At 41.6% G+C, this 22,291-nt stretch overlaps 2 protein-coding genes across 2 annotated transcripts in view; both read left to right on the forward strand.

The window, feature by feature from the left end:
* Nucleotides 1–217: 217 nt before the first annotated feature.
* LOC141606635 (F-box protein At4g09920-like) lies at nt 218–3,441 on the forward strand. The gene is made up of 4 exons (XM_074425839.1): nt 218–369; nt 450–1,765; nt 1,846–2,058; nt 2,884–3,441. The coding sequence occupies exons 2-4, from the start codon at nt 509–511 to the stop codon at nt 3,016–3,018; spliced, it is 1,605 nt and encodes a 534-aa protein (XP_074281940.1). The 5' UTR covers nt 218–369; nt 450–508; the 3' UTR covers nt 3,019–3,441.
* A 5,967-nt stretch (nt 3,442–9,408) lies between these two features.
* LOC141606638 (uncharacterized) overlaps nt 9,409–22,291 on the forward strand; it is a 106,610-nt gene continuing 93,727 nt past the window's right edge. Inside the window, exon 1 of the mRNA XM_074425842.1 lies at nt 9,409–10,717. Coding sequence (XP_074281943.1) covers nt 10,079–10,717 — 639 coding nt within the window. The 5' untranslated portion in view covers nt 9,409–10,078. The remainder of the gene's footprint in view (nt 10,718–22,291) is intronic.

Genomic DNA, 22,291 nt, shown 5'->3' on the forward strand with positions numbered 1-22,291 from the left:
TTTCTAAAAGTGACAGATATTTGGCTGATGACATTTTGTAAAGCCGCTAGGTTTCTTAGCAGTTTTGTATAAAAAATAAAATAAAAATAAAAAGTGATGACGTGGACTCATTGGGCTAAAATAGTTTGAAACGGATACTAATTCCCTAATTAGTTTGCTAATGAACACTCATTATCCAAAAAATTCCGATTTAGAAAGTGCAATTTAGCCTTTAAGTACAGAGTTTGGCCGAACCGCACCGCACCCTACTCCTAGTGACTGTTCTAGTAAATCTTTGGGTTCAGACCTCACTTCCCTTTGTTTCCACGACTTCGTTAAAGAAAGAAAATACATCTGCATTCATCTTCCCTACATCTCCTTCATTACTCGGTAATCGTAGTCTGCATTACTCTTTTTGCTTTGAACTAAACCCCTTCATGTTGTTTAACTCAGTCTTTTCACATTTGCAGTAGAATTTTGAAATTTGCGACAGTGCACACCAACTGTTCGACGAAATTCCTCAGTGAAAATGAACCCCGATTGCGAGGAAACTGTATCTAGGCAGCTGAATACTGTTGACAGGTTCTCAGATTTACCGGATTTCATCTTACATCACATCATTTCTTTTTTGGATACGAGGGAGGCATATAGAACTTGTATCTTGTCGAAAAGATGGGCTCATATTTCGGCTACAAACCCAATTATTGTGTTCCATTTTTATTGTAAGAAGGAGAATTCATCCGCAAGGTATTGGCCATCTAAGGAAGTCTCTGCTAGATTATTAGGATATATAGATAGTAGAATGCAAAGTTACGCTAAAGATAATCTGCGTGTAAGGACGCTCAGACTTATATTTCCAGATTCTAATGAAGTGTTTAGCTGCGATGTTGACAAAATAGAGTTATCTAGCAAATTAGAAGAGTTTTCTTGCAAAGTTGATGAGTGGATTCGGATAGCTGTGCGCAATCAGGTTGCAAGACTTGATCTTCATGGTCCTCTTAAGTACCAATTGCCTGACATTTTGCTCTCCGCAAAATCTCTAACGCAACTTAATTGTTTTAAAGTCAAAATACCATACTACAACGGAGCCATAAATCTTGCATCTCTTCAGACTTTGGGATTATTAGGTGTTGATGTGGAGGAACGTATGCTAAATCATATCATTAGTTCGTGCCTGTTGTTGAAGTGTTTGTTGGTTAATAATTGCTCTGGCTTCAAAACTGTTGTCATTCCTTGTTGTAGTCAACTGAAGGAGCTTACTTTACGTAACACTTTACCTAAAGATGGGACAATCATTCTTGAGACCTCAAGTCTTGTGTGTTTTAAGTTCTCAGACTTGGCTTTTAATCGTTCGCCGGTTATGTCAAAGCCTGGTTTATTGAGAAATTTGACGGTACTAGATATCTATTGTTCTGGTATTACTGACGGGGATCTTGGCAAACTACTACTTGAATTAGCCTCATTGGAGACTTTGCTTTTATACAACTGTCGAAAGCTGATAACTATCAGGGTTTTAAGTATTCGGCTAAACGTGATTTGCTTGGAAAATTGTCGTGGTTTGGTAGATGTTATGGTTGATGCTCCAAGTTTGACGAAGTTCATATATAGAGGCACCTTTGGCCTTTATCCTTCTATCAGCATTAGTAGTCAAGCCAGTTGCGGTATTTCTGTTCGCACTACACCTAATTACCTTGATACTCAAGGATTTTTCAAATTGCAAAGGCTAATGACAGGACTAAGAAGCTGCCATGTTGTGGAAATTTCGCTAAACAACTCTCTTAATCAGGTATTTTATAATTGTTTTGAGTCTGAATGAATGTCTCTATTATTTGCACTAACAAATTTTTATGGGTGTATGATGTGAAGGCTGTATGTGATAACATCAAATTTAATGAAGAAGAACTCGGAGATGTTAATCTTGGACCCCCACGTAATATCACAGAGCTGAAGCTAACCCTCTATGATTTGAAACTCTCGAGATCATCTGTTTCAGCTTTTTTGAATGGTATATTCTGGACGTGTCGCCCTGATATTATTTCTTTTCGATTTCATATAGAAGATCCTGGTTTGATGATCCAGGTATGTTCATGTCTTCACTTTCTACCATTTTTAATAGAATTAGGGGTTAGTAATTCTCTATGCTATTTAGTATTTTAGTTGAACATGGTCTTCTTGGAATATTGATCATTTTCTGAAGTTGGAGCATGCAAATCACAATTGTCCAATATGGAACTAAGTAACTCGAAACTAATGCCTGCTTAGAGCCTTGGTATATACATCAGCTAGCTGTGTGTCACGGTCAGTGACATTGAGCCAGAATATTAAATCTTCCATTGCCTTAAGTTACAGTTGAAGGTTGCATCTATTTTGACTTGCTGATAACTTTTTCTGATATCAAGCATTTTACCTAGTATTAGTAATGCTTTTACCTTTTTCTGATAACTTTTTCTGAAATTAGACATTTAGACCTGGCAAAAATCGAATTACCTGCCCGTAATTGATATGATTCGAAATTACCAGAATTTACTAATTTGACGTTATGCCCAAGTTTATTGACATAAAAAATGACCCATAAACATCAATAGACAGGTGCCAAAGTTAATGTGTCGACCAGTGGTACTGGTAAACCATTTTGCTTTCTCTAATCCTAATGAGACAATAAACACGAAATTTCTGTCTTAAGTTGTTCTTATCACAAGATTGAGAAGGAAAGATTGAACCACAACATTAAAATGTTGTAGTGGTCGTTTTTCCGATAATGGTCAAGCAGTTGCAAGGTCTGTCACCGAGTCTCATGATTCAAAATTCTCCACCAGCAATGTTTTTTTACGCATTTCTTTTTGAACCGTAGTTGGTTGTGTTGCAGATGCTTTTTTAACTCATATTGGTTGTATGTGTTTGCAGTTTTTTATGAGTGAACTAGAAGATATGGCAAATTGTTTGAGGCACCCTTTAAAACGGATTGAATTTCCAGATGCTAATTGCTCGAATATGCACGACTCAGAGAAGGTTGAGGTACAGTGGAGATTGCATTGGTGAACTGCTTGGTTGCATACATGAATTGGAATTTTAATCAAATTCGGATTTACATGGGGGTAGAAGATAAACACCTCCCTCTATTTTAGAACAATGTTTTGTATGCCTCTGTTTTAGTGTTTTAGTGTAGTGCTGAAGAAGTGCGGATTTGTATGGATATGGACGACTATGGTTAGTTGCTTTGTATGCCTTTGTTTTAGTGTATTACTGAAGAAGTACGGATTTGTATGGATATGGATGATTATGGTTCGTTGCAAGCAGGATTTGTTTTAGTGTATTTGGTGTGATCTTTATGGTTTCGAATTTGTAATGTTGGTGTTCCTGGTACTTCGCAAATATATTAAAATGGAGCGGGAAGATTGTACATCAAGAATATTTGTGGCTGTGATTTATAGCTCAGATAATGGAAAATGGAGTACATGTGAAGGAGGCATTGTTAGTTTGTTACTGCCTTACTGGTGATATGTGAATGAGTAGCTTGGTTAAGGCCTAGGGGTGATTAGGGGCATTTTTCGAGTTTGAATTGTTCTCTAGTCCGTTTTAATAAGTATAACACAAATCTAATTGTTCTCTAGTCCGTTTTGAATTGTTTTCTAGTCTTGTGTTCCACAAATTCTTATTTCAGATTGCCATATCTGTCTGAAATGGTCAGACGGATACCATTTCCTCTCACAAAAAACCCATTTAGGGTGTGAGTGGGAAAGCACATGAGGGTGTCCCACCACCCATGTGGTTCTCACTTGTGAGAGGTCTTATTGCGGTCTGAAATAAGGCGGTCTGAAGCAAGACGGATTGCTTGTGTTGGGCCTTGAAAGGACATTCTTGTGTTCAAGTTTTTTGAGGGTACTCGTTGAGTTTTAGTAATTGACCAACGATGTATATTTTTTGGGCTATATTTTATGCTCATATTCTGATGTATCAGGATTATTCGGAAATTTATTTGTTGGAAAAATTTTATACAGTAAGTCTCATGAGAGACCGTGTCTCACTAATTTAGTGAGAGACATAGTAAGAAAAAAAAAATTCGTGAGTTCCTCACCTCATCATGAGAGAGGTCTTTCAATAACGCTATTGAGAGGCCGTCTCTCGTAAATTTTTGTGAATTTTATACAACTTAATCAATAAAATAATACACTACTTTTATTCCATTTAAATTAGGCTCTCTCATTCACGAAGGTATGGTTAATTTTAATTTTCTCATTGGTTAAGAAATACCGTAAGACTATACATGACAACATAGCAAGAATTTTGAGACATTTTTATGGGCGAAATTCAAAATCCATAATAGTGCAGGCTAATGTTGAAAGTAATTAATTTATTTTCCTTAGTAGAATAAATTGACATTCTAAAGTTACTCATCCACAAGTATAGGTATTTATATTTCCTCAAAAGAAGTATCAGTTTTTATACTACCTCGGGATAAAAAAAATTACAGGATTGTATACTATATCGTATTCACTTTCTCCTAATCACATCCGTGATCTAGTAATCTTCGGGGTTAAACCTCTCTTAGGCTAAGTTATTTCTGGTTGAAAGTAGTTGAACATAACAACAAAAAGTGAGTTGAACTTAATGGAATTTAACTGGAAAAAAAATACTAATATAAATTAATAATATTAAAAAGGACAATTCTCACATTTTGACCAAACTTTCATTTTTCCTTTCCCCACGTTACAAGTCTAATTTTGTGTATTTTGAAAAACAGAAAAAAAGAAAAGAAAAGAAAGGAAGGCGGTTCAAAACCATGTTAATCGTACCCGGAACGGGTTTTCACTAAAAAAACACGATCGGTTAAATGAATCGGCAAAAACCGAATATCAAGGTTTCAAAATTTAGTTCTTATGGTTTAGGTTAGCAAAAGTTGTTCCTATATTTTACACCCCTAGCCAATAGCTCTATCCATTTTTACTCGTCTTAGCTAGGAGTATTCAGAATAAATCGAACCGCAATAAATCCAAACCAAAAAACCATTAATTTTGTAGGTCCGGTAAACCAAAACCATTTTGCCAAAGCAGTTTAGTGAACCGATCTTTTAACTTTGTCGTGGAATTGGTTCAGCTTCGGTTAACAGTTTTAGAAAATCGGTTAAGGGAACAGAACCATTTCCCTAAAAACCAAGCAAAAAAACAAAGATATCATATAAAAAAAATTATTCTTTTATTTCATTTTCTTAGTGCATCCAAAATTAAATTTTTTAAAATAATTAATATACTAAAATTTGTCTTGTTAAATTTATTGCTGTCTATAATATATAATGAAATTTTAACTAAATCATTAGAAAAAATGAACAAAAGTTGAAAAAAAAAGTGTAGAATGATTATCGGTTAATTATTAACCATTTGGCTTATCAGTGTTCAACCAATTAACCGATCCGTTTATAACCATTAGGAAAAGTGCGATTTAGAAATATAGGTACAGAGTTTGGCCGAACCGTACCGCACCGCACCGCACCGCACCCTACTCCTAGTGAGTAGTGACTGTTCTAGTGAATCTTTGGGTTCAAACCTCACTTCCCTTTGTTTCCAGGACATCTGCATTCATCTTCCCTACATCTCCTCTCTATTACTCGGTAATCGTAGTCTGCATTACTCGTTTTGATTTGAACTAAACCCCTTCATGTTGTTTAACTTAGTTTTTTCACATTTGCAGGATAATTTTGAAATTTGCGACAGTGCACACCACCTGTTCGACGAAATTCCTCAGTGAAAATGAACCCCGATTGCAAGGAAACGGTATCTGGGCAGCTGAATACTCTGGACAGGTTCTCAGATTTACCAGATTTTCTCGTACATCATATCATTTCTTTTCTGGATACGAGGGAGGCGTATAGAACTTGTATCTTGTCGAAAAGATGGGCTCATATTTCGGCTACAAACCCAATTATTGTGTTTCATTTTTATTCTGAGCCGAAATTCTCTCTCAGGTGTTGGCCCTCTGAGGAAGTTTCTGCTAGATTATTAGGATATATAGATAGTAGAATGCAAAGATACGACAAAGATAACCTGCGTGTAAGGACGCTCAGACTTATATTTCCAGATTCTAATGAAGTGTTTAGCTGCGATGTTGACCAAATAGAGTTATCTAGCAAATTAGAAGTTTTCTTGCAAAGTTGATGAGTGGATTCGGATAGCTGTGCGCAATCAGGTTGCAAGACTTGATCTTCATGGTCCTCTTAAGTACCAATTGCCTGACATTTTGCTCTCCGCAAAATCTCTAACGCAACTTAATTGTTCTCGAGTCAAAATACCGTACTACAACGGAGCCATAAATCTTGCATCTCTTCAGACTTTGGAATTATTACGTGTTGATGTGGAGGAACGTATGCTAAATCATATCATTAGTTCGTGCCTGTTGTTGAAGTGTTTGTCGGTTAAGTATTGCTATGGCTTCAAAACTATTGTCATTCCTTGTTGTAGTCAACTGAAGGAGCTTACTTTAATTAACACTTTACCTAAAGATGGGACAATCATTCTCGAGACCTCAAGTCTTGTGTGTTTTAAGTTCTCGAACATTTATGATGATCGTTGGCAGGCTATGTTAAAACCTGGTTTGTTGAGAAATTTAAGGACATTAGATCTCTTTTCTTCTGGTATTACAGACGGGGATCTTGGCAAACTACTACCTGAAGTAGCCTCATTAGAGACTTTGCATTTGGTCAACTGTCGTAGGCTGACAATGATCAGGATTTCAAGTGTTCAACTAAAGCAGATTTACTTGGATGAATGCCATGGTTTGTTATATGTCACGATTGATGCTCCAAGTTTGACAAAGTTCAAATATAAAGGGGACTTTGACCCTGATTGTATTATCACCATTAGTAGTCAAGCCAGTTGTGTTCTCTCTGTTCACACTACACCGTATTGCCTAGATACTCTAGGATTTTTCAAATTGAAACAGCTAATGACAGGACTAAGAAGCTGCAGTGCTCTGAAATTTTGGCTATCCGACGATTATGATGAGGTATTGTATAATTGTTTAAAGTCTGAATGAATGTTTATATTAATTGCACTAACAAATTTTTGATCGTTGGCCGGTTATGTTAAAACCTGGTTTGTTGAGAAATTTAAGGACATTAGATCTCTTTTCTTCTGGTATTACAGACGGGGATCTTGGCAAACTACTACCTGAATTAGCTTCATTAGAGACTTTGCATTTGGTCAACTGTCGTAGGCTGACAATGATCAGGATTTCAAGTGTTCCTGGTACCTCCCTCTATTTTAGAACAATGTTTTGTATGCCTCTGTTTTAGTGTTTTAGTGTTTTAGTGTAGTGCTGAAGAAGTACGGATTTGTATGGATATGGACGACTATGGTCAGTTGCTTTGTATGCCTTTGTTTTAGTGTCTTACTGAAGATGTACAGATTTGTATGGATATGGACAATTATGGTTCGTTGCAAGCAGGATTAGTGTACTTGGTATGATCTATATGGTTTCGAATTTGTAATGTTGCTGTTCCGGGTACTTCGCAAATGGAGCGGGAAGATTGTAGATCAATGAATATTTGTGGCTGTTTAAGCTCAGATAATGGAAATTGAGTACATGTGAAGGAAGCATTGTTACTTGTGGCATATTTCGAGTTTGAATTGTTCTCTAGTCCATTTTAATAAAGGTAACACTTACTATAAACGGACGTACAATGGTACCAAAGGTAACATTTCTTATTTGGCCCACAACATTACCAAGTTATCCTTATACCCATTTGATTACCTATTTTTTCCCTCTTTACCCTTACTTTTTCCACTTTTTCTTAAATACTCCAATTTTCCCTACGTTATCTTTGGTGTGGTACGGAGGGAGTATAAATTATGAGATTCACGGAAGTAATGAAACAAAATTAAGTTAGTTTCTTGCTCGATTCGTTATTGGTGGCGGATTTGAAGTAGAGATGAAATTTTGAAAGACTTGATTTCGTTTGTCAATTTTATAGAGAAGGAAGGATTAAGAGTTTTGGGTAACTAGTATAGTTCCCGTGCTACAGCACGGTATTTTTTAGATTTGTTTTATAAAGAGACTTTCTTATCAAATTAATTGCATAAATTAACTGTACCTGCAGTTTAATGTTATGATGTACTCCGTACTAAATATAATCTTAGCAAGAGGTAGAAAACGAAAATTTACTACCATCAAAAGACATTTTAAGTTAAGTTATTTTTGTCTTAAACTATTTTTACTTTATTGTTAAAAATAACACTATAATATTAGTATATCATTACTTGATATGACATTAAAATACAATTAAGTGATGTAAGATTTAGTTAAAACGCCTATTAACCTTATAACGAAAATAGGTAAAATTAGTATACTACGCATTTAAAAAGTCAATTTATAAATAATTAAACTAATATTTTTATTTTTTATTTTTAATAAAAAAAATACATAAAAATTTGTTACGTCCTTTAGAAAACCATATTTAGAGTCTAACTGTTGAAGGATAATATAAGAAACAGATTGAAACAGATTCGTTTAATTTTAGAGTGTAAGTGATGAACAATAATTATGGTAAAGATTGACTAAGAAGCAGATTTGCGTAATTTTTGAGTGTAACTGATGAAAGATAACATTTGTGGAAATGTTTGCCTAATAAATTAGTGATAAATTTTTTGTAAAAGAGGTAAAATATAAATGTAATATTGTTTCCATTTATAGTTTTAGGCGGGAAAACTACTAAGAGTTTTTATTCTCTTAGTAGTAAGGGGATTCTCTTAGTAGTAAGGGGGATGCGGGGTGAGTGTTTTTTGGCAGTTTATATAAAACTGTCAATGCTAATCGGTAATTTGTCGATGACGAAGAACGATTGGGTTATTGTATTGGGGGTTATTGTATTGGGCGTGAAGAACAGGAATAGTCTTGTGTTCAAGTTGTACTGGGCCTAGTAATTGAAGCAAATCGCTAGGAATCCTAGCGGCTTACCATATCAGCACTACCATTTTGTAGTGTACCTATTACCTATTGCAATTGGTTGGACAAAGCCGCTAGGTATCTTAACGGTTTTGTATAAAAAATAAAAATAAAAATAAAAATAAAAAGTGATGACGTGGACTCATTGAGCCAGACACTAATTACCTAATTAGTTTGCTAATGAACACTCATTATCCAAAAAATTCCGATTCAGAAATAGTGCGATTTAACCTTTAGGTATAGAGTTTGGCCGAACCGCACCGAACCGCACCGCACCCTACTCCTACTCTCCTAGTGACTGTTCTAGTAAATCTTTGGGTTCAAACCTCACTTCCCTTTGTTTCCACGACTTCGTTAAAGAAAGAAAATACATCTGCATTCATCTTCCCTACATCTCCTTCATTACTCGGTAATCGTAGTCTGCATTACTCTTTTTGCTTTGAACTAAACCCCTTCATGTTGTTTAACTTAGTTTTTTCACATTTGCAGGAGAATTTTGAAATTTGCGACAGTGCACACCAACTGTTCGACGAAATTCCTCAGTAAAAATGAACCCCGATTGCGAGGAAACGGTATCTGGGCAGCTGAATACTGTTGACAGGTTCTCAGATTTACCGGATTTCATCTTACATCACATCATTTCTTTTTTGGATACGAGGGAGGCATATAGAACTTGTATCTTGTCGAAAAGATGGGCTCATATTTCGGCTACAAACCCAATTATTGTGTTCCATTTTTATTGTAAGAAGGAGAATTCATCCGCAAGGTATTGGCCATCTAAGGAAGTCTCTGCTAGATTATTAGGATATATAGATAGTAGAATGCAAAGATACGCTAAAGATAACCTGCGTGTAAGGACGCTCACACTTAGATTTCCGGCTTCTAATAAAGTGTTTGGCTGTGATGTTGAAGACATAGAATTATCTAGAAAATTAGAAGAGTTATCTTGCAAAGTTGATGAGTGGATTCGTATAGCTGTGCACAATCAGGTTGCAAGACTTGATCTAGATGGTCCAATTAACTACCAATTGCCTGCCATTTTGCTCTCAGCAAATCTCTAAGAGAAGTTTATTGTATTAATGTCAAAATACCGTACTACAACGAAGCCATAAATCTTGCATCTCTTCAGACTTTGGAATTAATAGGTGTTGATGTAGAGGAACGTATGCTAAATCATATTATTAGTTCGTGCCTGTTGTTGAAGTGTTTGTTGGTTAAGAATTGCTTCGGCTTCAAAACTATTGTCATTCCTTGTTGTAGTCAAGTGAAGGAGCTTACTTTAAGTTATTCTTTACCTAAAGATGGGACAATCATTCTCGAGACCTCAAGTCTTGCGTGTTTTAAGTTCTCAGACTTGACTTTTGATCGTTGGCCGGTTATGTTAAAACCTGGTTTGTTGAGAAATTTAAGGACATTAGATCTCTTTTCTTCTGGTATTACAGACGGGGATCTTGGCAAACTACTACCTGAATTAGCTTCATTAGAGACTTTGCATTTGGTCAACTGTCGTAGGCTGACAATGATCAGGATTTCAAGTGTTCAACTAAAGGAGATTTACTTGGATGAATGCCATGGTTTGGTAGATGTCACGATTGATGCTCCAAGTTTGACGAAGTTCAAATATAAAGGGGACTTTGACCCTGATTGTATTATCACCATTAGTAGTCAAGCCAGTTGTGTTCTCTCTGTTCACACTACACCGTATTGCCTAGATACTCTAGGATTTTTCAAATTGAAACAGCTAATGACAGGACTAAGAAGCTGCAGTGCTCTGAAATTTTGGCTATCCGACGATTATGATGAGGTATTGTATAATTGTTTAGAGTCTGAATGAATGTTTATATTAATTGCACTAACAAATTTTTATGGCTGTGTACTATGAAGTCTGGACGTGACGATATCAAATTTGTTGAAGAAGAACTCGGAGATGTTAATCTTGGACGTCCACGCGATATCACAGAGCTGAAGCTAACCCTCCATGATCAGAACCTCTCAAGATCATCTATGTCAGCTTTTTTGAATGGTTTATTCTGGACGTGCCACCCTGATATTATTTCTTTTCAATTTTTTTTACATGAACCTGATTTGATGATCCAGGTATGTTCATGACTTCATGTCATCATTTTTTCCATTCTCTATGCTATTTAGTTGAACATGGTCTTCTTGGAATATTGGTCATTTTCTGTAGTCGGAGCATGCAAATTGCAATTGTCCAAGTTGGAAATAAGTAACTCGAACTAATGCCTGCTTAGAGTCTTGGTATATGCATCAGCTAGCTATGTCTCACGGTCGGTCGGTCAGTCATACATTGAGCCGGAGGATTAAGTTTAACATTGCCTTAAGTTACATTTGAATGTTGTATCTATTTCGACTTGCTGACAGCTCTTTCTGCTACGAGTATAAAGTATTCTACCAAGCATTTTTCATAGTATTAGTATTGCTTCAAAAATCGAATTACCTTTTGTGTGTTTGCAGCTTTTCATGAGTGAATTAGAAGATATGGCAAATTGTTGGGGGCACCCTTTAAAACGGATTGAATCTCCAGATGCTAATCGCTCAAATACACTCGAGTCAAAGAAGGTTGATGTACAGTTGAGGTTGCATTGGTGAACTGCTTGGTTGCGTACATGAATTGGAATTTTAATCAAATCCGCATTTGTATGGATATGGGCGACTACGGTTCGTTGTTTTGTATGCTTCTGTTTTAGTGTATTGCTGTAGTAGTACAGATTTGTATGGATATGGACGATTATGGTTCTTTGCAAGTAGGACTAGTGTATTTGATGTGATCTTTGTTGTTTCGAATTTGTAATGTTGGTGTCCCTTATACTTCGTAAAATGAATATTTGTTACTGCTGACTTGGTGAGATATGGTCATCGAATTATGAGATTTGAATGAGTAGCTTGGTTAGGACCCAAGGGTGATTAAGGGCGTTTTTTGAGTTTGAATCCTTCTCTAGTCGATGATGACGGATTTGAAGTCTTATATGAAATTTTGAAAGCGGTTTTTTTGATTTCGTATGCCAGATTTTGAGAGAATGAAGGAATGAGAGTTGTTGTCTAAAAAAAAAAGGAATGAGAGTTTTGGGTAATCTAGGGTGGGAGGGGTGTTTTTGGTAGTTTAGATAAAACTACAACGCTAATCGGCATCGGTAATTTGGCGATGACGGATAACAATTGGGTTAAACTTGTACTCAAGTTGTGTTGGGCCTGAAGGTCAGTCTTGTGTTCAAGTTCTATTGGGCCGGCCTAGTCTTTGAGCCTTAGTAATTGACCCGAGTGTTCTTTTTAGCAACTTTTCTATAGAACTAGGTAGTATCCCGCGCTTCGCGCGACCTGTTTTAAAATTTTGTTATTATAATTGAAGAAAAATAATATAATTCGTATATAACCTTTAATATTTTTACCTATAAATAAAAATAAATTAATTTTTTTTCTCAAATTTTATTTTTAGGTTTAAGTTCAGTGTTTTAAAATAAAATACATATAATTTTAATTAAAACAATACTAAGTTATAGTTAATTACGCATGATCAACGTTTTACAAAAAAAAATTGTAACTGATCAAATTATCACATTAATTAAAATAAAATTTATTTGAATAATGCAACAATCAACATTAAGGTATCAAATTATATCATTTCACGATACGTTATGTTCCAAATCAGTTAAAAGATTTATTCAAAATGATGTGAATATAATTTTATGCAATTTTTAATTTTGTATGTATAACGTTTGATATTTATGTATCAAACATATATGGCCAAAACTAAACTTATTCAAATGTTTTGGTTGTGTCTTACATGTGCTATGTGTCAAACATATCTATCAGAAATTTGCACCTTTTTTTTTTTTTTTTTTTTAACAACTATATATAACGATGTTTAAGAGTTTACCGTAACTAAAATAGGTTGAATTTTCTCAAATATCATTTTTATAAGATAACATATAAAATATTTAAATAAAAGTAATATCTAGTTAGTCATAACTAATGTTTTGTTCTTGACGTATACATATTTAACTAAAGATATTAAAGAAAAATGTAATGTTTATTTTACTTTTTCATGTTGTTTATATAATAGAGTTTTTCTACATGATACCCTTGTACTTATTCGAATTCTATGTGATACCCCTCGCTTTTCAAAAATACCCGTGGTACCCCTAAACATGATAAAAACATCTTAAAATACCCAAAATGCTCTAATCCGCCTCTTTAGAATGTTTAATTTATACATTTTTTATTGATTTTTGTGGCAATAATTTGTCATGTCATTAACATAAACATCGTCTACTCAATTGTAAACATATTTTCTTTACAAAATATAACATATTAAAACGTGATTTTTAGAAGATTGGGTATTTTTAGAACATTTTACTACATTTAGGGATACCACTTATATTTTCAAAAATATAGGGGTATCACGTAGAATGCGAAGAAACGCGGGGTATCACGTAGAAAAACCATATATAATATTATATTACTTAATAATTATTACTTTTCTTTTAATTATTCAAACTCATTCGTGATCACTGTGTAAATACATACTCGTTATCACAATATTTAAACCTCTCAAAATCTCATATGTATTCATTTTGTCGCAATATAATTTTTTCGTTCCCACACTATAAAAACTTATATCTTAGTAGTTTTTGATGGGGCATATTCTGCACCCGCTGACCGAGTCAACATATTGAGCAAGGTCAAAGATATCCAAAGCAAAGTCAACACCTTGGACAGCCTAGCCGGCGCAGCCTGTCGGCCTGTCACTTGTGTCCTGGCTAGGACAACTAGCCAGCCGGGGCACACATCCGCGTACTCATATCCAAGACCCATCGGCATGGAGTCAACAGGGCCCGCCGGCCTGCCATGGGTCCCTCGGCCGAGGGTAGATCAGTCTTTCCACCTGCTAGCCACTTGGCCACTTGTCCACTACGTGACAAAAGGTGAAAGTCTATAAATACTCCTCAACCCTCATTGAGGAAATGATCGACAATTCATCCGAAATATAACCTAAATACCTCATAATCTGGTAATATCTTCTTTATCTCTCTACAATATATACTTCGCCAAGTAACACACAACTTACCTCTTTAAGTTCACTGACTTGAGCGTCGGAGTGAGTACGCTCGGCCAAAGCCGAGCCCTCAATTTGTTCATTGTTTCAGGAGAGGCCAAAAGGAGGATTCAGACCAAGACATCATTCTACAAGCCACGAGTGGTAACAAATAACTGCTTCGGAATTACACCCGGAACAATTGGCGCCGTCTGTGGGGAATAGATACTAGAAGCTAGTCACATTCATTCCCAAACAAAACAAAAACCCACCCAAAAAGCTAAGAAGATGTCGAAGCAATAAGAAGTATTTGTGAGTGACGAAACCGAATTCTGCCAAGATGATACCGTCCACAATTCTGGGGTTGTCCAGTCCCCCACCGGCCGAGTAATTCAACCGGCGTACGGGATGCCAATAATACCAGATACACCGCTGCCCGCCGACCAAGTCACCATCATGGGACATGTGGTTGATGCAGCTAAACTGAAGCTACTCCTGGACCTAATGGGTAGCACGCCGACTCACACTGTCACAACGACAAGAGCGGCGGCACCCGCACAGGAGACCAGGGCCCAAAATGTGACTCCGAGAAACTTGAACGGAGCACTGGAGGAAGCTGACCATGCCAAGACGCCGGGGGAGCCCAGAGTGCTAGTGGTAGACCTGAGTCCTTCCCGCACTCGCGGGAGGACGGCGTCGCCGCAACACCAACGAGGCCTGCCCCAGAGGAGTGAAAGAAGTCCGACTCACCAGAGTCGGAGAAGAAGTCCGACTCACCAGAGTCGGAGAAGGAGTCCGACTCACCAGAGTCGGAGAAGAAGCCCTTCCCGCCACGGGGAGAGGAGCCGGACTAAGGATGCGAGGAGCCGATCGCCGCGTGTCATTCGACATGTGGTCAGACAGCCCCTCAGCGCCTATGTCCTAGAGGTCCCGGTGCCGACTAAACTAAAGTTGCCGCCCATATCATACAAAGGAGAAAGCGACCCAACCGACCATGCCGAGGCTTTCGAGTCTTACATGTCGGTATGGGAGCAGCCTGATGAGGTTTGGTGCCGAGTCTTCCCAACGACCCTGCATGGGATGGCACAAAGTTGGTACAAGGGGCTACCCAATGGGTCGATATACTGTTACGGCGACCTAAGGGACATATTTTTGGCCCAGTATTCTTGCAATAAGAGAAGGGCCGTCGAGACATCGGATCTCCTGACTATCAAACAGGAGGGAGGCGAGTCTCTCCGAAGTTATTTGAAGAGGTTCGACGCCAAGGTTCAGCAGATTCGTGAGCTGAACAGCGAACTGGCGGCCTTCGCACTGATGAAAGGCCTCCCGAGAGGGGACTTAAAAAACGAGCTCATCAAGTGCGGCGGCCTGAACCTAGACTCCGCCAGGAAGATGGCCGACCAAGCCATAAAGGTGGAGGACTATCACAAAACCTGGGTAGGCCCCAGCGAGGTCGGGCACTCAGAGAGTAAGAGCCGCCGGGAGGACAACCCGGATGAAGGACGCCGTGACAATAATAGGTCACGGTCTGACAGGTCCGCCAGGAAAAAGAACTCGGCGGGCGCCGGGGGGAGTTCGGGACCGTACTACCAAAAGCGGTACAATGGTCACACCCCCCTGGTCGCATCTGCTGCCGAGGTCTTCGCCTTGAGCAAGAACGAGGGTCAGAAGTGGGAAAGGCCTCCCAAAGCGAGGGGGGACGGTGACACGAGCCAGTACTGTGAGTACCACGGCCACACCGGTCACTTAACTGACAACTGCCGGCATCTGAAGAATGCCATTGAAGAGCTGATCCGGAAGGGGAGCCTCAGCAAATATGTTGCCGGAGGCCAAAAGACTAACACCGGCGGCTCAAATAAGAAATCCGTCTTTGAACGGATAGGAGTAATCCATGTTGTCATCGGGGGCAACGAGAACGGTGGGTCCGCTCATGGGCACAAACGGCACCTGAACGAGCTATATCAGGCTATCAACTTTGTGCCCAAAACAGCGATCCCCGCTTCCAACATCCCCGATATGACTATTGGGAAGAAGGACTACGAGGGAGTCATCGCCCCGCACAGCGACCCACTTGTAGTCCACTTGGACATAGCCAACCACCTGGTCAAGAGGTGCCTGATTGACACAGGCGCCTACACGAACATCATGTTCAGGGAGTGCTTTCTCAATCTCGGTCGAAGATTGAGGACTTGAGCCCCCGCACCAATCCATTGTACACAGTTTTTCCGGGCCGGCCTGGTACCCCGGGGTCGATCAGGGATCGCGGTGATGTTCGGCGAGGGGAATGCGGCTAAGAATGTCCTGTCTGAGTTCGTGGTCATTGACGGCTCGTCCGCCTACAACGTTCTCATAGGCCGAGTCACTCTGAGCGAGGCCGATGCAGTAATGTCCATCCGGGCCCTGACACTGATGTATGTCTCGGACCGGGGGGAAGCGCATAAGCTCGTCTCAAAGGACGAAAAAGACGACGTAGTCAACGTCCAGATATCTGCCAGAGGGTGCAACATGCAATCCCTCAAAGTGGCGAAGAAGTCAGAGAAGGGGAAAAGCCCATCCTTATAACAGGAGGGTGATCCAATGAGCACCAACAACGTCAGCATGGTCGAGGGGGCCGAGACCGAAGAAGTGGAAATTGACCCAGGGCGCACCGTAACTGTCGGTGTCAACCTGGAGCCAAAATTCAGGGCCGCTCTCCTAGACCTGCTGAGGAAGAACAAAGACGTCTTCGCTTACTCAGCAGCCGAGATGTCAGGCGTGAGCCGGGAGGTAATTGTTCACAAGCTGAACGTACTCTCCACCGCTCGCCCTGTCAACCAGAAGATGAGGAACTCCTCAGCCGAGAAGGATGAGGCCATCAAAGCCGAGGTAGATAAATTACTAGCGGCGGGCTTTATCATGCCTTGTACTTATTCTGAGTGGTTAGCTAATGTTGTAATGGTGAAGAAATCATCGGGGGCGTGGAGAATGTGTGTAGATTTTACCAATCTTAATAAAGCGTGCCCCAAAGATTGTTATCCCTTGCCTCGAATAGATAGTTTAATCGACGCCACGGCAGGCTACACTATGCTGAGCCTGCTGGACGCCTTCTCAGGGTATCACCAGGTATTCATGGCCGAAGAAGACATGCCTAAATGCGCATTCATCACCGGTAACGGCACATACATGTATAAAATGATGCCGTTCGGTTTGAAGAACGCCGGCGCAACTTACACAAGACTGGTGGACAAAGTGTTCCAAAATCAAAAAGGGCGAAACATTGAGGCTTACGTCGACGATGCTATTGTAAAAAGCAAGTCTGACAGCGAGCACTTAGCCGATTTACACGAGACATTTTGTTCGCTAAGGAAATACAAGATGAAGCTTAACCCAATGAAATGCAACTTCGGTGTCCGGTCAGGTAAGTTTCTCGGCGTGCTTGTCAGCGCCAGGGGAATTGATGCCAATCCAGAAAAAGTCCAAGCAATACTGGACCTGCCGGAGCCGAGGAATCGAAAAGAGGTTATGATGTTGACCGGAAGGATGGCGGCTCTAGCCCGTTTCATCTCTCGGTCAGCCGACAAGAGCACCCCATTCTTCAAAGTGTTAAAGGGGAATAAAGACTTCAACTGGGGGGAGGAACAGAGCACAGCTTTCAGGCAACTGAAAGCTCATCTTCAAACTCTCCCAACCTTGTCCAGGCCGATGCTGGGGGAGACGCTATATCTATACATAGCAGTTACCTCGGCCACGGTCAGTGCCGTGATCATCAGAGAAGAAGACAAACAGCAACACCCAATCTACTTTGTCAGCCATACATTGTTGCCCGCCGAGAGGAATTACCCACTGATTGAGAAAGCAGCCTTTGCTGTCGTCGTTGCCGCAAGGAAACTGAAACCTTACTTCGACGCACATCCCGTGACGGTCTTAACCGACCAACCATTGGAGAAAGCATTGGAAAAATTTGAACAATCCGGCAGGCTCATCAAATGGGCAGTAGAGCTATCCGGTTTCGGCATTCAATACAAGCCGAGGCCCTCGATAAAGGGACAAGCACTTGCAGACTTCCTGGCCGAGTGCACATATCAAGAAGAGCAAAACCCCGGAGTATGGGAAGTATACACCGACGGGTCCTCCACGGCGAACAGCTCAGGAGCCGGCATCCTTATAATCAGCCCAAACGGGGACGAGTTTGAGTATGCCTTGAAGTTTACCTTCCCAGCCTCAAACAACGAATCCGAATACGAGGCGGTGATAACCGGAGTCGAGCTAGCTAGAGCTGCCGGGGCGGACCACATCATTTTGAAAACAGATTCACTTTTAGTGGCTAATCAAATCAGAGGAGAGTACGAGACTCGGGACGACGGGATGGTAAGATACCTGGAAAGGGTAAAAGCTGACACTTCAAAATTGAAATCTTTTCGTATACAATGCATTCCTGTGTCCGAGAACAACCGAGCCGACGCTCTCTCAAAGCTTGCCGCTTCAACCATCAAGAATGTCACGAACCGTGCTTTGGTAGACATCGGGAATGCCAAAAGCATTATCGAGACCGTCGGCATGGTGGGCGACATAGAGGCCGAGACGACGTGGATGACTCCGATAATGAAGTACAAATTGATAAATGAGTTACCGGAGGACCGCAGTCTCTCGCAGAAGATAAAGAGGATCGCAGCAAGGTACTTGGTGTTTGAAGGAGAATTATACAGGAGGTCCGTGATAAGGCCACTCTTGAAATGTGTCGGCCCAGCCGACGCGGAGCTAATACTGACAGAAATTCACGAAGGCATCTGTGGTCATCACATGGGGGCAAGAACACTAGCCCACAAAGCTCTCCGAGCCGGCTACTTCTGGCCCACCATGCTTGAGGATTCCAGAGCCAAAACCAAAAAGTGCAACAACTGTCAAATGCATGCTCCGGTGATACATGCACCTTCCCGAGACCTGCAGCCGGTGCTTAGTCCCCTTCTTTTTGCACAGTGGGGGATGGATCTACTAGGGCCATTTCCAACGGCATCCGGAGGAAGAAAGTACTTGATTGTCGCCATTGACTACTTCACCAAATGGATTGAAGCTGTAGCGGTACCTGCGAAGACAACGGCGGCCGTAAGAAAGGTAATCTGGGAAAATGTCATAACTCGTTTTGGGTTACCCCAAGTCATGGTATTTGACCACGGCCGAGAGTTTTGGAGTGACACAATAATGAGCTGGTTAGAAGAACTTGGTATCAAATTTGCATACTCCTCCGTCTGCCACCCACAGAGCAACGGACAGGCGGAGGCAGCCAATAAAACAATCCTCAACGGTTTGAAGAAGAAAGTTGAAGACCTAAAGGGAAGATGGGCCGATGAACTACCCGGCGTCCTGTGGTCCCTTCGAACCACGGAGAAAGAAGCAACGGGGTACAGTCCATTCCACTTAGTCTACGGGTCTGAAGCAGTCCTGCCAATTGAAGCAGCGGTGCCGACATTCAGAACGGCCACCTTTAACCCGGTTGAAAATGAGGAAGGTCTGAGAGCCTCCCTAGACCTGGTCGAAGAAAGCTGAGATACAGCACGCCTCAACTTAGCAGTATACCAAAACCGAATGAGAAGAGCCTACAACCGAAGAGTCCACAAAAGGGACTTAAAAGTAGGGGATCTAGTCCTAAGAAAGTCAGCCGCCACCAACAAAGGAAACATTCATGGTAAATTAACGGCCAACTGGGAGGGTCCCTACAAAGTGGTTGAAGAAATGAGGCCGGGTACATACCGGCTGACAGACATGGAGGGTGTGCCTTTGATGAGCCATTGGAACACTGACAATCTCAGGAAGTACTTTGTATAGCGGCGGAGGTGTCCAAAACTATTGTTGGCACCCCAACGCGTGTTTATATCTAATGAAGAATCATCCAAGTTTTTCATCAAAGTGTTTATCCCCTCCGTAGTCATATCGAGGTAGACGCCACGGCCCAAGCCGGGCAGTCACCCCAAGAAGTAGACGCCACGACAGTCACTACCAAATAGCGATTGATACTCGCGAAAGCGACCAACATGCCTTAGGAACGTATAAGTACAGTTGAGACGCAAAATCTAGCCGCCTCGGCCAACCGAAGGCCTGGCGGAGAAGCGATCAATATGTCTACAGATACGAACGCCGTCGCGCCGTAACCCCTAGTCGCCTCGGCCCACCGAAGGCCTGGCGGGGACACAACGGTCGATACGCTAACATGTTCACAGCGGCGGTTGGGAAGCGCAAATCGGACGCCTCGGCCAGACCGAGAGTGAAAGAGGAAGCGACCAACATGCCAACATGTTTAAAAAAAAAAAACGTTAAACACAGTTGAGATACACATTCTAACTGCCTCGGCCAGGCCGAAGGTAAAAACAAAAGGAGCGCTCAATTAATAACATAAGAAGACAAGTGAAGGAGATCAAAGCCCCGGCCCAGCCGTGGGCCAATAAACGTTAAGTACAGTTGAGATACGCATTCTAACTGCCTCGGCCAGGCCGAAGGTAAAAACAAAAGAAGCGCTCAATTAATAACGTAAGAAGACAACTCAGACAAAAACAAGGAAAGACCTCGGCCAAGCCAGAGGCAAAGTAAACAAACTCTTATTAAAAATGTTTACAGGTTACAAGGAATACAGACGACGGCCGTCCCCATAGGGATAAGCCAAAACACAACCTACCAAAGTTTTACAAAAAACAAGGAAAAGAAGAACAAAAGGTTACAGACATGTCATTTGAAGCGCCAAAAGATGGCAGGGAGGAAAGGCTTAATAATTGGCCCCCGAACAGCTTAAACTATCCGAGATGCCGGGTGAACCTGGTGACGACCGCCCGTCTCCCTATGCCTGTTGCTGCTCGCCATCGGCGACGTCAGCAGCATCTTCTTTGGTAGGCGACCCAGAAACTGTCTCGGCAGCTTCAGCCTCAGCAGCCTCAGCTGCCTTTGCCCTCTCAGCTTCCTCCTTGGCCGCCTTCACCTTCTCAGCATGGGCCGCCTTCTCCGCGGCCTCCTCTTCCTCCTTCTTCACCCTTGCCTCCTCCGCAGCCTTCTCCTCCGCGGCCTTCGCCTTAGCATCGAGCTTGTCATCAAGCAGCTCGTCAAATTTTTGCCACGGAAAGGAGCCATCAAGAAAGAGCTCCCCTATCACTTCCCTGGCAACTTCTTCGGCCAGGTCCCGGTATTGGGCGCACATGTTAGGAAGAATGACGCTTTGGAGCTTCTCAATGTCCAGCTCCCTCTGGGCGATGATAGCCTTCATATTCCGAAGCACCTTCCCCTGGGCCTGGAACATGGATTTCCATTCGTCCCTCTTCCCAGCAGTGAAGTCGACGACAGCCTGAAGCTTCTCACGCTCCTCCAGCAGCTTAGCAGATTCAGCCCCCACAGCCTCAACCTTGGCTCTCTAGGCAAGGACCGCCTTTTCAGCGTCCTCCCTAAGTTGTCGCTCAGCAAGGACCGCTTTTTCGGCCTCAGCCTTGGCCCTCTCGGCTTCCTTCTTCGCAGCAGCGACCTCAAGCCTGAGCCGCTCAAGCTGTGGGGCAACTTCAGCCATGACCTTTTCCTGCTCCATAATATGAGCACCGGCCACATCAGCCCACTTCGCCACCATCCTGGACAAACTTATGCCCTCCGACCTGATCTGGGCGGGGGTAGGCTTCGGGAAGGAAGAAACGACGGTGGCATCTTTACCACCCGTCTGCACAGGTCGCTTCTCAGCACGCCGTTCAGAAGGACCGGTAGACGGCGGCGGTTGATCTACAAAAAATTCAATCAAGGCATCTGTGTCAACATTCATGGACATACCAGAGAGCATGTCATCAGGAACGCCTAATGAACCGGCTAAGTCTGAGCCACAGGAAAGATCTGTACCAGGCTTGGCCTTCTTGGCCGGAGGACCCATTTCTTTGCCGGCCTCGGTAAGAGCAGCAGCGGCAGCAGCAGTCTCTTTTCTCTTGGGTAAGAGAGGAGATTCCACTGCCACGGTGATCTCCTCCTCGGCGGTAATATCGACGATCTCCACAGTCTCCTTTTGGACTACGGGGATCGGAGGTGGAATTGACGTCGACGCCGTCGCCGCCGAAGACTTTGTCTTCCGCGTTCGGCGCGGTATTTTACCAGCAACCTTCGCCTGGGCCGCCGTCGTATCCAAGCCCTTCAGCTGCTGATCCATGAGATCATTTGGCGCCGGTCTGCGATCACGGGCCTGGGCCTTAGGATGCAAATCAACAACTGTCTTGTCCTTGGCAAGCCCCATTCTCCTAAGGATATCCTCAGACAGGTCCGGGCCAAAACGGTCTGCAAAGGAAACGAAGCAAGAGTTAAGTGAAAGAAATAAATCAAAGTTCAAGAAACAGAAAC

Source organism: Silene latifolia, chromosome 10 (assembly GCF_048544455.1).
Source record: "Silene latifolia isolate original U9 population chromosome 10, ASM4854445v1, whole genome shotgun sequence".
Lineage (NCBI taxonomy): Eukaryota > Viridiplantae > Streptophyta > Magnoliopsida > Caryophyllales > Caryophyllaceae > Silene > Silene latifolia.